This window comes from Macaca mulatta, chromosome 4 (assembly GCF_049350105.2).
Source record: "Macaca mulatta isolate MMU2019108-1 chromosome 4, T2T-MMU8v2.0, whole genome shotgun sequence".
NCBI classification, from domain to species: Eukaryota; Metazoa; Chordata; class Mammalia; order Primates; family Cercopithecidae; genus Macaca; species Macaca mulatta.
Genome location: NC_133409.1, coordinates 148,819,376 through 148,835,603, shown reverse-complemented (window position 1 = coordinate 148,835,603; position 16,228 = coordinate 148,819,376). Strand labels below are relative to the sequence as shown.

The 16,228-nt window shown below is 50.9% G+C and overlaps 2 protein-coding genes across 30 annotated transcripts in view; both read left to right on the top strand.

The window, feature by feature from the left end:
- The window catches only part of SYNGAP1 (synaptic Ras GTPase activating protein 1), a 33,854-nt gene extending 25,452 nt beyond the window's left edge, over positions 1-8,402 (top strand). For 8 of the 28 annotated variants that reach the window (XM_077998961.1, NM_001438954.1, XM_028847673.2 and 5 more), the window contains 3 exon segments: positions 1,263-1,474; positions 2,530-2,620; positions 6,475-8,402. In XM_077998961.1, coding sequence (XP_077855087.1) covers positions 1,263-1,474; positions 2,530-2,620; positions 6,475-6,621 — 450 coding nt within the window. In that variant the 3' untranslated portion in view covers positions 6,622-8,402. 28 annotated transcript variants of the gene reach the window in all.
- Positions 8,403-9,292: 890 nt separating this feature from the next.
- ZBTB9 (zinc finger and BTB domain containing 9) lies at positions 9,293-12,270 on the top strand. 2 transcript variants are annotated; one of them, XM_015136114.3, is made up of 2 exons: positions 9,293-9,492; positions 9,743-12,270. In XM_015136114.3, exon 2 carries the CDS (start codon positions 9,814-9,816, stop codon positions 11,236-11,238), a length of 1,425 nt encoding a protein of 474 aa, XP_014991600.2. In that variant the 5' UTR covers positions 9,293-9,492; positions 9,743-9,813; the 3' UTR covers positions 11,239-12,270. The 2 variants fall into 2 exon arrangements, with proteins under 2 accessions (XP_014991600.2, XP_014991599.2); XM_015136113.3 differs by having other exon boundaries at positions 9,293-9,560.
- The last annotated feature ends 3,958 nt before the right edge of the window (positions 12,271-16,228 follow it).

The following is a 16,228-nucleotide window of genomic DNA, read 5'->3' as shown; positions in this document are numbered from 1 at the left end:
GGCTTGACCAGCAAATTTAATGAGAATTAAGCCCTAATATTAGCCCAAACGCAGCCACCGTAGGAAGTTAATTCACATCTCTCCTCTGCATGTAGAAGGGTTGGTGATACATGTCTGTATCCTCTTCAGAGAATGAGGAATAGTCTTTTGAATCATTTTTTTTCTGTTCTGTGCTTCAGATGAGGAAACCTTGTTGAGAAAGGCTGTAGACTAGCACTATCCAATACAACTTTCTGCAGTGATGAAATGTTCTGTAATCTGTACTGTTCACATGTGGCTAGTTGTGATTCAGGAACTGAATTTTTAGCTCTATTTAATTTTAATTTTGTAATTTTTCTTAGACAGGGTTTTGCTCTGTCACCCAGGCTGGAGTGCAGTGGTGCAGATGTGGCTTGCTGCAACCTCTGCCTCCTGGGCTCAAGGCATCCTCCCACCTCAGCCCCCTGAGTAGCTAGGACTACAGGGTCGTGCTACCATGCCCGGCTGGTTTTTCTTTTTTTTCTTTTCTTTCTTTTTTTTTCTTTTTTTTGTAGAGACGGGGTTTTGCCATGTTGCCCAGGCTGGTCTAGAACTTGTGAGCTCAAGTAATCTACATGCTTCAGTCTCCCAAAGTGCTGGGATTCCAAGTGTTGAGCCACCGTGCCTGGCCTAAATTTTAAATAACTACATGTGGGCTGGTGGCTCTTACATTAGACAGCACAGCTGTAAACTCTAGAGCCAATAGGGCAGATAAAATGACTCTTCTGAACTCTTCCAGCTCTGGAATTCCTAGATTCTCAGTCTAGAATTCACTTGTAGACCCCCTATCCTTGGCTCCTTGACAGAGCCAAGGAGAGGGTCACATGGAGGACAACACCTGCCTTTCCCCCATCAATTGCCTTTTCTTCCTGTGTCTCCAGCATGTGTTCTGGGGCCTGGCTTAGGGCTGAAGAGTCACCCTATTTTTAATTTCTGAGCACAGTTACTCAAGGTGTGCTTGTGAGTCTAGGTTTCTGTGTGGGTCTTCATGAAGTGCCATACATAGACCTCAGGGTGTGGGAGTCTGTGACCTTGCTCTATTTTGAGGGAGCCTCAGCACCATGGCAGGTTCTTCTCAAAAGCAGGTGTGTGGATATGATCCACAGGCAGGGAAGGGGTTGGGGAAGGCAGCTGGATGTCCCTTACCATGCAGTGGCTGTGCTCGGCAGACAGGGATGGAGGCTGGGTGGTGGGCTTGGGGTGGGGCGCCCCTCACAGTGCGGGGTCGTGTGCCCGGCGGGCAGGTGAAGGAGTACGAGGAGGAGATTCACTCACTGAAAGAGCGGCTGCACATGTCCAACCGGAAGCTAGAAGAGTATGAGCGGAGGCTGCTGTCCCAGGAAGAACAGACCAGCAAAATCCTGATGCAGTATCAGGCCCGACTGGAGCAGAGTGAGAAGAGGCTAAGGCAGCAGCAGGCAGAGAAAGATTCGCAGATCAAGAGCATCATTGGCAGGTGAGGGGCGGCCTGGGGAGGGGGTTGTGAGGGAGAGCTTGAGGCTGAAGAAACCAAGTGGGCGAGCGACTACTGACTCCCATCCCAAACTCAGGAGCCCACCAGGAGAGCCCACCACTCTCCTCCCCGGGAAGCCACCCACCCACTATCACCAGATGGAGAGAAACCGCAACCTGCTTAGTGCATTAAATATCCCTTTACTAAACCCTGACCTCTCTTCTGATAGAGTAGCTTCAGAAGCCCTTGGAAAATGTACCTGTTCCTGTCCAACCATCACTGCATTTGCATTCACCCTAGGCCAGGACTCCCCACTGGTTATTCTCAACTTAACCTGTGATGTTCACCCCAAACCTAAGCAGGGCTCCCTAGCCAGAGTAGCCACTGCCTTTCCTGGGCAGACCCTCCCTCTCTAGCCTTGGAAAGGTGTTCTGTAGAAAGGGTCTTTTAGCCTGTGTATGTTTTCAGCTGCTCCAGCAAGCCCTGGGCTCCAAAGAGGGTATCCTCAGCAAAGAGGTCAATTACCTTCAGAGTGGTGGGGTTGCGGGGAGGGGGGTGCCCCTGGGCCCCACTCCAACCAGAGCCACCTCTATTTTGATCCATTCTAAATGTATTTTATGTAAGATTTAATTAGAAGAAAAGGACTTCTTGAAATATTTTTTTAAAACCACTGCTCTAATTGATATCCTTTATGAGAAATCACTTTGAGGATCTTCACAGTGAGGTGACATGGGGGATGCAGAAGCCAGGTCCTCAGCCATGGAAGGTCTGGGGAAGGGGCACTACTGTCCTGATTGGGAAGATGGAGGCCTGGAGGTGTCTGGATGGTAGAAGTCTTTGAGGCACAGAAAGCTGCCTTAGCAGGGAGGTGTAAGGGTTCCTGGGAGGAAGGTGGAGAGCATGATCCTGAGTAACAGGGAGTCTTGTGTCATGGCAATGGAGGGACTCTGATTCTAAGGGATAAGGATGCCTGAGGCTTTTCCAGAGAGCTGTGGGGTTCCATGGGCAGGCTCTGAGCCTGTGCCCGCCACTAACCCCACTGAAGCCCGTCCCTTCAGGCTGATGCTGGTGGAGGAGGAGCTGCGCCGGGACCACCCCGCCATGGCTGAGCCGCTGCCAGAACCCAAGAAGAGGCTGCTCGACGCTCAGGTGGAAATTACAATGTCATTTATCTTCTCCGTGTCCCATCCCCATCCATCCCACTGTCTTTCGTGCACTCACTACACCAGCCACCCAGCCCCATCACCATCTGTCTCTCATAGTCTGCAGTTTGTCCACTGGCTGCTCCTGGCAGCCCCCTAGTGACCCCATCTTCATCCCATCGTCTGTGCCTTTGTCACTCCTAGCAGCGTCAGCCCAACTCCTGTGCCTTCCCATCCAGTCTTCCCACTCCTGTCTGCATCTCGGGACCTTCTCTACCAGAACCTTGGTCTTTCTGCCCCTAGACCCCACCTAGTTCCGTGAACCCCTGCCCCTTCTTTGCCCACTCCTGTTCAACGCATGTTGTTCAGCTTCCTCTGGGCTCTTGGGCCAGAGGGCTAGAAGCTGCTATTTTCTGGAATAGAGCACAGGGCAGTATGATCTGTAGTTTCCCTAGGCCCTGGCCGGTACCCTGAAAACTTGGGGACCCCATCACCTCTGTTCTCTTGGCTCCCCAATTTTCCTGTCTCCTTGGCAGCTCCTGCATAGCTTCCTCTTCCTGACTCTTCAGATCTTGAAGGCCTTCCATCCTGTAACCTCCCTTTTCCCTCAGAATTTAAGTCCAGGCTCCCTTTGGCCTCCCTCTGGCCTCCCTCCCACTCTGGCCCTCATACCTTCCCAGCTGCCTGCTGCCCAGCCTCTCTTCTCAAAAGCCAGCTTCTAGGACCTCCCTTCTGCACCCTTACCCCTTGCTTTCCCAAAACTCTGCTCATTTTCCTACCCATACTCCTCTTTCCTCTGCTCTGACTGCTAGGCTCCCCCTGCCTGCCATGCCCCCACCAAGGCTCCTGACCCCATGACCCCACTCTCTCCCACTGCAGCTCCTCATCAGGTAATTCTCCTGGTTCCGCTTTGGCCACGGGCGGAGGACACAGGGGGAGGTGACTCCGGACCACTGCAGGTTGGTCATGAAGCCCACTCCCTCCAACACCTCCGGAGCCTCTCCCCTCTCACTGCTGCCCTCCACACCCAGAGAACCTCCACAGACTCCAGCCCTCTGACACCTCCTGTACAGACCCATCTCCCAAGACACCACCCAAAGACAGCATTTGCTGCTGCTTCCCAGAACTGTCCAACAATACCTTAGCAACACCAAGAGTTGGGCCCTAGATGGGCCCAGCACATTCACAGGTCACATCCACTTCCCTGCAAAACCCACCCCCTCCCAGCCTCCTCCTGACTCTAAGCCCTCCTCTTCCTCTACCTCTCCAGTGTATGTCTGTCACCCCCCATTTCACCAGAGTGTCCTTAGGGGCTGGGGGGGGTTTGTTAATGGGGTGGAGGCGATGATGGGTTGGAGGACCTTGGCTATAGGGGCTGTGCTGACTGCAGCAGGTAGGTTGGGTTTTCCTCTTCCTTCCCTAACATTGGTTCTCTACCCTCCTTTCCACTCCTCACCTGATTCTCTCTCTTCCTCCTCCTCACATCTGTGAGGCAGAACGCATCTGGAGCTCATATTGGCCCCCGTTGGGTGGGAATTAGGAGTGGGTAATTAACTCAGGGAGACTTGGGCTACCCTGGAAAAAATGCTATTGAGATGTCCTGACACTAGGCACGGTGGGTGGAACAAGAAGGAGCAAGAAAGGAACCTCAGGCAGATGTTAGGACATGGACTTGACCATGTGGCCTGGGAGTTTAGAAATGGGGAGAGACATCCTCCTAGATCAGATCGTGGGCTCAGTAGGCATGTTGATTCCCAGGCAGAGGTGCCAGGAACAGCATGGTAAAGAACGTACTCTCAGAGCTCACATCCCCAGGTTGCTGATGCCACTCACTCCCCCTCTCCTGCCATTGAGTGGCCTTGCCGGACACATAACCCTACCTAAAAAGCCAGTAAATGAGAACCTGTCAGCTACAGACATTATTTCTGAGATGCGATTTTCTTTGGGATTGAGCTGTAGTGGGCAGTGGCTCCTTACACTGTAATTTTAACTCTGTCTGCCCAGCCTCTCTGTCAAAGTAGCTGGTGATCTATAAACAGATGCTAAAAGGCACCAGGGGACTTTGCCATTTAAAGGACTCCTGCAGTGAATTCTTTTGTAAAATGGATAATGGCACCGTAATTTATCCACTTTCTAAATTTGGGTCTATGGGGGTGTCCGGGGCATGCTTATGTGCTGTCACCAGCAGACAAACAGGGAATAGAATATGGGGGTTCCTTTCCTGCTCTCCCGCCATACTCAGGATACCCTACCATAAGTGATTTCCTCTCACTGACTTGCAGAAAATGTGTGAGATACCCAGCAAGCTAAGAAGGCAGTTTTGCTGGGTATCTCATACCCAAGGCTGGGGTTTGGGCGACCTGAGAGGTTAGCTCCTTAATCCTAGGATGGAAGGGAGAGCTTACATAGAAGCTTTTACTTGGAAGGTTTTGTATCTTAAGGTCAGACATAGCTATATTGCCAAGCCTAAATGCCATGTAGCCCAAGTAATAATTTGGATATTTGTTCTAAACCACTTGTGGTAGGTATTGGTCCCTCTGCAACTCAGCCATTAATTAAAAATTAGTTCTGAGCCTGAATTTTAAAAAGCCAAGTGTTGCCCCCAGCCCCCCCCCGCCACACACACACCCGGATATGTACAGTACAAACCCCAGATAATTACAACAGCCAAAGAAGAGAGAAGGAAGTGAATTTCCCAACCAGAAGTGTAGGGAAATTCAGATGGCTTTCTTTTCTCCCAGCAGAGGAACAGAACTAAGGGCAGGAACCAGGAGTTGGTCCAGCAGCTATAGGAGGTGATGAGAGTAGGACCAGGGGTAGGAGTTGGGTCTGGTACCCCTCACCCTCTAATTGGGAGCCCAGGGAGAAGGACTGAAAAGAAGATGGGGGTGGAAAAGAATAAAGCCGGCTTCTGCTTCCCAGGGATGCAGAGATTGGGGCATGCTGTGTCTGCAGAAGCTCCTAGTCATTTCTGCCATAATTGTGAGAGAGAGGGGCAGCCCTCCCATAAGATTTTTCCCTTCCCGTATCACTTCCCTGAATCCCCTTCCTCTCCCCCCAGTACAGTTAAACCTCTCTCTAATTTGGAATGTTATATTTGAGAAGATGGCCACTGTGAATAAGTGACAAAACTGAATGACAGTGTCTATTTAATGAAATGCATGTCTTCAAAATATATACAGTAAGTAGAACTCGATGAACAAGGCTTTTTCCACTCCTCAGGGAGCATGCATTAATGAATAGATATGATTCAAAAGTCTGTTTTCTGGTATGGGTTAAATATCCCCTCCTACAGACATATTTCCACCACTAATTTGCTTAGTACCCCTTTTCTTCACAGATAAAGGAAAACTCAAGCTCAGGTTTTGTTCAAATTACGAAGAAATTCCAAATCCACAGGGGTTTGGATTAATGAGGTTTTGCTGTACTGCCTCCCCTTATTCCTCAACATGAAGTTCCCCACCTAGGATTGGGGATGGGTGGGAGGGGGTTTCAAGAGGAGGAGGGTGGAATGGGCAGGAATATACATAGGTGAAGCCAGAGAAGGGTTAGGTTGGGGGTGCGGTGGGAACTTCCTGCTTTGATCTGGTTTCCTGGTGTGACACTCTGGGTTAAAGGCTTGAAGGCCCCTGTTAGGAGTCTAGGGGTGAGATTCTCTTCTCTCTGATCCCAGAGGACGTTAACTTCTACTGCAGGTGAGAAACAAAATAGGAGGATGGTGGGGACTGTCCTGGGAGGAGGAGGTGGTCCATGGCTTGTGGCGTGGGCTGGCTATAGGGGAGGCCACTGCTAGGGGACTGGCATCCAGGCCCCCTTGAAGCGTCTCAATAAGTCCGCGCTCTCCTTTTTGGTGTCTTGCAGGAGAGGCAGCTTCCCCCCTTGGGTCCAACAAACCCGCGTGTGACGCTGGCCCCACCGTGGAACGGCCTGGCCCCCCCAGCCCCACCACCCCCACCCCGGCTGCAGATTACGGAGAACGGCGAGTTCCGAAACACCGCAGACCACTAGCCCACCCAGCATCACAGACCTTCTCTTCCTTTCCTGTGCACCCCACCCTGTAACAGCACCAACCACCAGGACTGGACATCACCGAGGAACAGCGGGATTGCCTCCCCGAATGCCTCCCTGGGAGGCACACTGATTGCCCACCCCCCCCACTGCACCATTTCCAGGAGGGAGAGCGGGGACCCTCAGCCGCCCCCTTTTCCTTCCCATTGGGGTGCTGCCCTCTCTTTGACCCCCAGGGACCCTTGCCCCAGGACACCGCCTACCCCACACAGACCCCTTCACTCCGGGGTGCTATCCCCATCCTCTGCCTCATCGTTCCCCTGAGCACTGGGGGACAGACCCTCACCCCCACCCTGGGGGTGTGGCACCTCCAAACTTTCAACTTCAGGGTGATTTTTTTAGCAGTAACCAGAGCTGACAATCTAACTCCCTCCACCGCCCCATTTTGGCCTCCCCTGCCCCCCTTGTTATGGGGAGGGGACCCCAGGTGAGGGGGCCCTATTACCCCTTGATTTCTCAGGAGCGTCTGGGGGGGCTCAGCACGCACAAACTCCTTCTCCTCCTACCCCTCTTAAATTTACTCCCTCCCCACCCAGAACCCAGATGGGGTGGAGGGGGCCACCGGGGCAGGGAGGGGGCGGCAAGGGGGGAATGGGAGTTGTCTCCCCTTCTCCCCACACCTGATCTGCTCTCGGCTGGTCCCAGAGCGGGGTGAGGGGGCTTATGCCCCCCCCTCCCCCAGTGTGTTGGGTGGGGTGGAATTGAGGTTAGGGTGAGGGGTCAGGGTTTAGGAGGGTGTGTATGTTGGGAGGACAGGCTAGTTGATCTGTCCTACTCTGACACACAGCCCCCCCCTGCCGCTCCCTTCTCTCTTCTTGGTCTCTACTCCCAGGGGGAGGGGGGAACTTACTCTAGGAAAAGCCATGTCTCTCTCCCCCGGGGTGGGGGGACCTGTGTTGGAGGAGGGGTGTTGGGGGACCCCCTTCCATGACTCTGTCCCCTGGGGGAGGTGGGACGGGGCTGGGCTTCCCTCTCATCCTCCCCCTCCCAATCTCCTTCCACCTCCCTCCCTCCCGCCAGCTCCACAATTTTTCGGTGTTTCTCTGTACATAGTTCTCTGGCGGGATAGGGGAGGTAGGATGGATGGGGTTTGGGGTGGGTAGGCCATGGGAGGGGAGAAGCCCCTCCTTGGCACCCCCTCTTCCCTGACTGCTGTCCCCTACCCAGCCTTGCTCCCTTCATCCTTTTGCGTTTGGTATTGAGACTCTCCTAGACTCTACTCTTTCTTTTGTATGGACAGTTTCCCTTCAGTCCCATCCCCCCACACATACACCCAGCCGGGGCCAAATTTATACTTATATAAAAGTTGTAAATATGTGAAATTTTATCCCTGTGCCCTTTCCCCACCTCAGGCCCTAGCCCTGGACCCTCCCCAACCTTCCTTCTCTCTTCTTTGGCTGTTGTAATTATCTGGGGTTTGTACTGTACATATCCGGGGTGTGTGTGTGTGGGCTGGGGGCAACCCTTCTGTACAGAGCTTCCTGGCCCCCTCCCCCCCCGCCCCTCTGCTTCCCTCCCCACCCACTACCTTAAGGGTAGGGAGATGCTCTTCCTACCTGTTTTATTTTGTTTTCTCGTTCTCCCTCCCCACCCCACTCCCAGCCTTATCTATCCCCCCCTCGCTGTCCCCTTTTCTCCACTCCCAGCCCCATTTCCTTTTTTTCTGGAGTGTGTGGTGAAACAGAAAAAAACATGTTTAATAAACGGAGATTGTTCTTTTATCGCTGTGCCGACTTTCTTAGGCAGGGCTCTCCAGACAGACCTGTACGGTGGTAAGATCTGCTTTCTGAAAGGAAGCTGACAGCCTGAGAGGAAAACCGTACATCCCCACCTGATGCCACACTCTCCTCATAAAATGTCACTCTCCCCTCCCAATGAGAGTTTTTATATTTTAGAGCAGGAGTTTTGCACTGGCCAAACTTCTCCAGTCTCTCCCTCCCCTCACCACTGTGTCACTTAGTCTGAGGCCAGGAACAGCGGCGTTATCTGATAAAAGAATTCATGTATATATCCACATTTATCTCTTTTAAAAATCACCTAGAAGTAAGGTTTCTTTAATTGCTGGTTAAAATGCTCCTGTGCAGAACAGAGGAAAGAACCTGCCTAGTTCCTTAGCAAATCTGAGATCCAGTCCCAGGTCCACTACTATTAACTGAGTGACGCTTCCAGCCCGTTTCCCCCGCCTGGAAACTGAGGACGGCAACCCCCATCCTCGCAGGGCCGGTGGGAGGACACAAGGTGATGTGGGCAAGTGCCAGGCCCACATGGTAAGTGCCCAACTAATCTTGCCCCTCTCAGGACCTACCGGGGGCGGGTGCTACACTTAATCACCGGGAAACGCAGCTTTCCGGGGCGGCTGACGGCCCGCCCCCTCCGACCGGTCTGTTCTCTCCTGGGACCTGGCTCTCGGTCCTCTGTAGCGGCGAGGACTTCGGCAGCTACCCCAGACGCCCGATACGCTGGCACCCTGAGCCAGCGCCCTCCTACTAGCACCGCCCTCCTCGTCTGCGGTAGCCAGTCAACACGAGGCTTGTAGGCTGCCCTTCCTCGATTGGCTACGCCTCTAGCTCCGCCCGCCGCACTTTGCGACGGCGTCCGGCGGGGAGGCGGCGGCTTCCGGCCTGGGACGGAGCTGTAGCGGCACTGTAGCTGCGAGGGCAGCGCCGCGTGTGTAACGGCGGGGGCGTGTCGGCGGGAAGGACAGCCGGGCCGGGACTCCCGGTGTCCGGGTGACCGCGGTTTCCCGGGAGCAGACCTCTGTGGGCACTGTGAGGCGGAACGGAGCGGCGGGGCAGGAGCTGTTCTGGGCAGGTGAAGACAGGCTCGTGGCTGAAGGACCTCCTTCGCATCTTCCACGGGGGCTGGAAGTTACAACCCCGGTTGGTGTTTGGTGGTGGTGGTGGTTTGTTTGTTTTTCTTTCTTGGTGTGCTGGACTGATTTGCAGAAACCGCCACTGACTTAAAAGTTTCCAGTTATTGCTCGTGGGGGGAGGGAGTTGTTTGAAGAGATGTGGCTCCCTTTATCCAGGGCTTCTGTGACCTCCATCTTTTTCCTTTGCAGCCTTCATCCCGCGTAGAGTCTACCCCCAGGCCCCTCTCGTCTTCCCAATTCTTCTCACCTTCGAGGAGGCCATGGAAACCCCAACGCCTTTGCCGCCCGTACCCGCCTCCCCGACCTGCAACCCAGCCCCACGGACAATCCAGATCGAGTTTCCGCAGCATAGCTCATCGCTACTGGAATCTCTGAACCGCCACAGGCTAGAGGGAAAGTTCTGTGATGTGTCCCTCCTGGTGCAGGGCCGGGAACTTAGGGCTCATAAAGCAGTGTTGGCTGCTGCCTCTCCTTACTTCCATGACAAGCTGCTTCTGGGGGATGCACCTCGTCTCACTCTGCCGAGTGTCATTGAAGCCGATGCCTTCGAAGGGCTGCTCCAGCTCATTTATTCAGGGCGTCTCCGCCTACCACTGGATGCTCTTCCTGCTCATCTCCTTGTGGCCAGTGGCCTTCAAATGTGGCAAGTAGTAGATCAGTGCTCAGAGATTCTTAGAGAATTAGAAACTTCAGGTGGTGGAATTTCAGCCCGTGGAGCAAACTCCTACCATGCCCTTCTTTCCACTACATCCTCTACAGGAGGCTGGTGCATTCGCTCTTCGCCTTTCCAGACTCCAGTACAGTCCTCTGCTTCCACTGAAAGCCCTGCTTCCACTGAGAGCCCTGTGGGAGGGGAGGGAAGTGAACTGGGAGAAGTGCTGCAAATTCAGGTAGAAGAAGAAGAGGAGGAGGAGGAAGAAGATGATGATGAGGACCAGGGGTCAGCCACACTCTCTCAGACTCCTCAGCCCCAGAGAGTATCAGGGGTTTTTCCCCGTCCTCATGGACCCCACCCACTGCCCGTGACTGCTACTCCCCGAAAGCTTCCAGAGGGTGAGAGTGCACCAGTTGAGCTTCCTGCCCCTCCTACTGCGCTGCCCCCTAAAATCTTCTACATTAAGCAGGAACCCTTCGAGCCTAAGGAGGAGATATCAGGAAGTGGAACTCAGCCTGGAGGAGCAAAGGAGGAAACCAAAGTGTTTTCTGGAGGGGACACTGAAGGGAATGGGGAGCTAGGGTTCTTGTTGCCTTCAGGGGCAGGGCCAACATCTGGGGGAGGGGGTCCATCCTGGAAACCAGTGGATCTTCATGGGAATGAAATCCTGTCAGGGGGAGGAGGACCTGGGGGAGCAGGCCAGGCTGTTCATGGGCCTGTGAAGCTAGGGGGAACACCCCCTGCAGATGGAAAACGCTTTGGTTGCCTGTGTGGGAAGCGGTTTGCAGTGAAGCCAAAGCGTGACCGGCACATCATGCTGACCTTCAGCCTTCGGCCTTTTGGCTGTGGCGTCTGCAACAAGCGCTTCAAGCTGAAGCACCATCTGACAGAGCACATGAAGACCCATGCTGGAGCCCTGCATGCCTGTCCCCACTGTGGCCGTCGTTTCCGAGTCCATGCCTGTTTTCTCCGCCACCGGGACCTGTGCAAGGGCCAGGGCTGGGCCACTGCCCACTGGACTTACAAGTGACTGCTGAGGCTATATACTAGCTTCTAGAATGAAATAACCACTGCTGCTGATGGGTACTTTTCCCTCACTACCATGGCACACCAGTCATGGATCTTGTAATCATGCCAAGAGAATAGATACATTGATACATTATGGACCTCTTGTTTTAAGATATGGGCCTCTCAGCCTGGCAGATGTGGAAACTCAAATTTCTCATCCCACTCCAGGTTTTGGCTAGCCAACCCTGCAGGAAAGCAGTTTATAGGCCATTCATACTTAAGTTGATCACTTGCCCATGGTGGACATTTTTGTAGTGGTGATGTCCATTAAGGAAACCAGATTTTCAATTATTTAGTGAGAGAAGAATTAGAGCAAAAGACAGTGGTAAATGTTTTATTCCGTCTCCATGAGGAATTAAAGGAGTTGGTCTCCACCTACGGATACATTTGATTTAGAGCTTGAGTAATTCAGAGGCTAAGCTCTAAACTTTTTTCTCTCTCATTGCTGGAATGATTTAAGCAGAATTCCTTTTGTGTACTTTTAAAATTGTATCTTTCCAGGAGCCCCTCAGATTGTACCTTGCTTTCTCACCAGTAGACACCTTTCCAACACTTTTTTAATGTTGTAGTTGAGCACTTTAACAAGTTGAGCATTCCATGTTTCATTCTTAGAACCTTCTTTAATAGAGGGTATTCCCTCAACAGCCTGTGCCTCTGGTCTACCTTTGACCACCACTGGTAACTCATATATTGGTCACAATGACTGGAATGTGACTAGTGATCTCAGGAGATGGCACTGTCCTAAAGTGCTCTCAGGGTGGCACCACTGCTCTCTGAACAAGTTGCCTTGGTCAGAGGGACTCAGGTTTGGGACAGCACAAGCTGAAGGCTGGCGAGTAACTTGCATAATAGGACCATACCTCTTCCTTTCCCATCCCACCCACATATGATAGACAGCCCCTCTGTGGAGATACGGAGGGGATAGATATTGGAATTGGGTGTGGGACTTGCAGTTACTTAAAATTTTTGAATAAACTGTGCCCTGAAACCTAAACTGATAGTGGACTGGATTGAGTAATTTGTGTGGGGGAGAGAGTGAGAACGGAGCTGCAGAGCCTTGGATGTGTTCCTTAGGTGGCTAGGTTATGTTGATGGGGAAGGAATGGGATGGTTTCACACTGGTGCCAAGAACACTCTTCTGGACTTAGGCCCTAACCTGTTACCTGATAACCTTGAGTAGGTTGCCTTACTTTTTTTTTTTTTTTTTTTTTTTTGAGGCAGAGTCTCACTCTGTCCCCCAGGCTGGAGTGCAGTGGCACAATCGCGGGCTCACTGCAACCTCTGCCTCCCGTGTCCAAGCGATTGTCCTGCCTCAGCCTCCTGAGTAGCTGGGGTTACAGGCACCCGCCACCACGCCTGGCTAATTTTTTTGTATTTTTAGTAGAGATGGGGTTTCACCGGGTTAGCCAGGATGGTCTCGATCTCCTGACCTCATGATCCGCCCGCCTCAGCCTCCCAAAGTGCTGGGATTACAGGCGTGAGCTATTGCGCCTGTTCTGCCTTACCTTTTAAAATCTAAACTAGCACTTTTTTTGGTAGGGTGGTGTGGACCACCTAACTGGTTTTGTTTTCCTTTTTAGAAGAGGTTGGCACATATTATCTTTTTATTATTATTTGTTTATTTACTTTTTGAGATGGAGTTTTGCTCTGTCGCCTAGGCTGGAGTACAGTGATATGATCTTGGCTCACTGCAACCTCTGCCTCCTGGGTTCAAGCGATTCTCCTGCCTAAGCCTCCCAAGTAGCTGGGACTACAGGTGTGTGCCACCACACCTGGCTAATTTTGTATTTTTAGGAGAGACAGGGTTTCACCATGTTAGCCAGGCTGGTCTTGAACTCCAGACCTCAGGTGATCTGCCCACCTGGGCCTCCCAAAGTGCTGCGATTACAGGCCTGAGCCACTGCACCCAGTCTATTATTATTTTAGAGACAAAGTCTCACCATGTTGCCCAGGCTGGTCTTGAACTCCTGAGCTCAAGTGATACTTCTGCCTTAGCTGCCCAAAGTGCTGGGATTACAGGCCTGAGCCACTGCACCTGGCTGGTTCACATGATCTTTATAATATTCCCCAACTTCCTGTATTCTGTATGTTTGGATGGTGGTTCTACAAACATTCAGTACAAAGCACTATGCTAGACCCTGATTAATACACTGCCCTCAAAGGGTTCACAGGTATTACCAAAGATAGACAAGCTATTACAATGTGATAGGATAAGTTGATGATAGTGGGCAGTACAAACCGCTTGAATGCCACAAAGAAAGCTAAGTAAAGACCTTTTCTCGGTCAGCAGAGGTTTCACAAACACAACTTCCATGTGCCACAGTATGGTCATGGGTGTGGGTGGCTGAACTGACATGGAGATGGTAAACAGAGGAGTTGAAGTGAGAAGTATAGGGCCAGGGGTGATAGCCTTCCCCAAAGTTTGTTTCTGAAAGTTACGAGGTATGGCGCTCAGAAGGGTCTGAAAAATGTGACTGTGGCTAAGAAGGTAAATTCTAGCTGGGATTTGTCAGCGTCTCAAAAGAGCCACGCCATAATCCCATCCCCATGATAAGGACTGTGAACATATTGGGAAAGGGGATGAGGAGGGGTCAACCTATCTTGGATCTGCTACAGTCCCATCCATCAGCTATTCTTGACACATATTCTATGGGTGGCTATATCCATTGGCCAGGATCCTTTGGTTGCAAGCACTGGAAGCTGGTTCTGGCTAACCTCATCAGAAGAGGAATTTATGGCAGGATGTGGGGTGGCTCCTGGAATTGAAAGAAGGGCCAAAGGACCAGCCATCAGAAGGATAAGACCTGGGTCAGCGTCGGGGATCCATGGAGCAGGAACTCCAAGGCATACGGTTTGGGATGATGACCCATTCTTGTTTCTTGTGTCACTCATCTCAAGATAAAATTTCCCAGGGAAAGAACTTAAGCCTCATGACCACCCTCTAGCCAGAGCACCTTGATGATATAGTCCATCAAGATGGCAACAAAGTGGGCATGAAATCCTCAAAGGCAATTGAAGTCCTAGGACAGAAAAGTGGAGAATGGGTTCTGGCCAGGCCACAGCAACAGAGACACACTGGACAATCTCCATATGTTACACATTTTGGGATCCCAAAGCCTCAGGTATACTTGCTACTTAATGGGTGCTGAAGTTGCCCAACTTCCACCTCTGCCTGCTGGATGTAAGGCAGAATTGTTTCCTGACTCTCCTTAATACCCATGACACTTTGTCCTTACTGGTATCAAACCAATTACAATAGCTTGTTAGAGTTTTGTTTTTGTTTGTAGGTATTATACAGAAAACAAGTGCAGAAATTAAAGATTTTGGTTTACACAAATAAACTTGTTACCTCTCTGCCTCTGTTCTTCAGAAGATGCAGTGGAGGAGATGTCCAATCTGTTGTCAAAGGATAGCCCCATTCCCAGAGCCTTTGCTCTTTTAATTATCACCTCTCTCCTTTATCTTTACCCTCTCTGTCTCTGTAGTTCCTCATTACGTTTAACCGTGCTCATAGGGTAGTGAGAATTAATACATGTAAAATACTTAGAACAGTGCCTTGCACACAGTAATCACTCAGTAAGTGTTAGCTGTTATTATGAGTGAGACCAGTAGTCATCAGTTCCCCACACCTTTACTGCGATCAGTTCTCCCAGGGAGGGATCACGTTCATAATAAAGAAAATTGCAAGATGGGGGAAATAAGAGCTATCAGAGCACATAGCAGAGGTCCTAGCCTGACCTAATAATTGGGAGATTTCTAGATGAAATGGAAACATTTCTAGTGAAGGGGTAAAATATTTTCAACAAAATTAGAAATGAGGCACATAGTATTTAGTAAGGATTACATATTATCATTATCATTACCTATCTCATAAATGCTACAGTTCTTCAGGGTCCTTTATGCCCTCTTCTAAATTTACACACTCTTGGGGTGATTTTTTTTTTCCCCTATGCAGAACTCATGTTGAAATTCCTGGGTGACTTTATCCACTCTTCCGAGTTGAACCATTTAAATAGTGATGACCTTTAATTTAATGTATTTCTTTAAATTTTATTATTATCATTATTATTATTTGAGACAGAGTCTTGCCCTGTTGCCCATGCTGGTGTGCAATGGTGCCATCTCACCTCACTGTAACTTCCACCTCCTAGATTCAAGCGATTCTCCTGCCTCAGCCTCCCGAATAGCTGGGATTATAGGTGCCTGCCACCACGCCTGGCTAATTTTTGTATTTTTAGTAAAGACGGAGTTTCACCATGTTGGCCAGGCCGGTCTCGAACTCCTGCCCTCAGGTGATCTGTCTGCCTCGTCCTTCCAAAGTGCTGGGATTACAGGCATGAGCCACTACACTCAGCCAACCTTTAATTTTATACCTCTAGTTTTACTGGGCCCCAAACCCACTTGGATTTCTTCCTTCTTTCCTTTCTTTTTTCAACAATGAATGCCTGCTGTATACCAGACACTGAAGAAAAGAGCAGAAGGCATCATAGGGGCTTGAACTCTGGATGATGTCTTTAAGAGACAAGACGTTTAAACCAGCCGTATGCCATAGACATCTCAAGCTCAACATGTCTAAAGTACTCCACCCCACCTCTAGCCAGCTCTCCTCTGTTGTTTCCAGATTTGGTAATGGTTCCATCATCAACCCAAATGCCCAAGGTTTAAACCTGGGAGGGTTCCTTGCCAGCAGCTCTCTCACCTCCCATACCTGTCCTACCAAAGCTATCTCCTAAATATTTCACATTGATGCACTCCTTACCCACTTCTGCCACTACAACCTCCTAACTGGTTCTTTGTCTCCTGTCTTGCTTCCCTCTGTATTTCACCCTATGCACTAGGACCAGAGTAATCTTTCTAAAGCAAAAATTAATGTTTCACCACTCTCCAGCTTAAACCTTTCATTGGCTTCCTCTTGCTCTTTCATGAGGTCCGAGTGATCTGGTCCCAGTTAC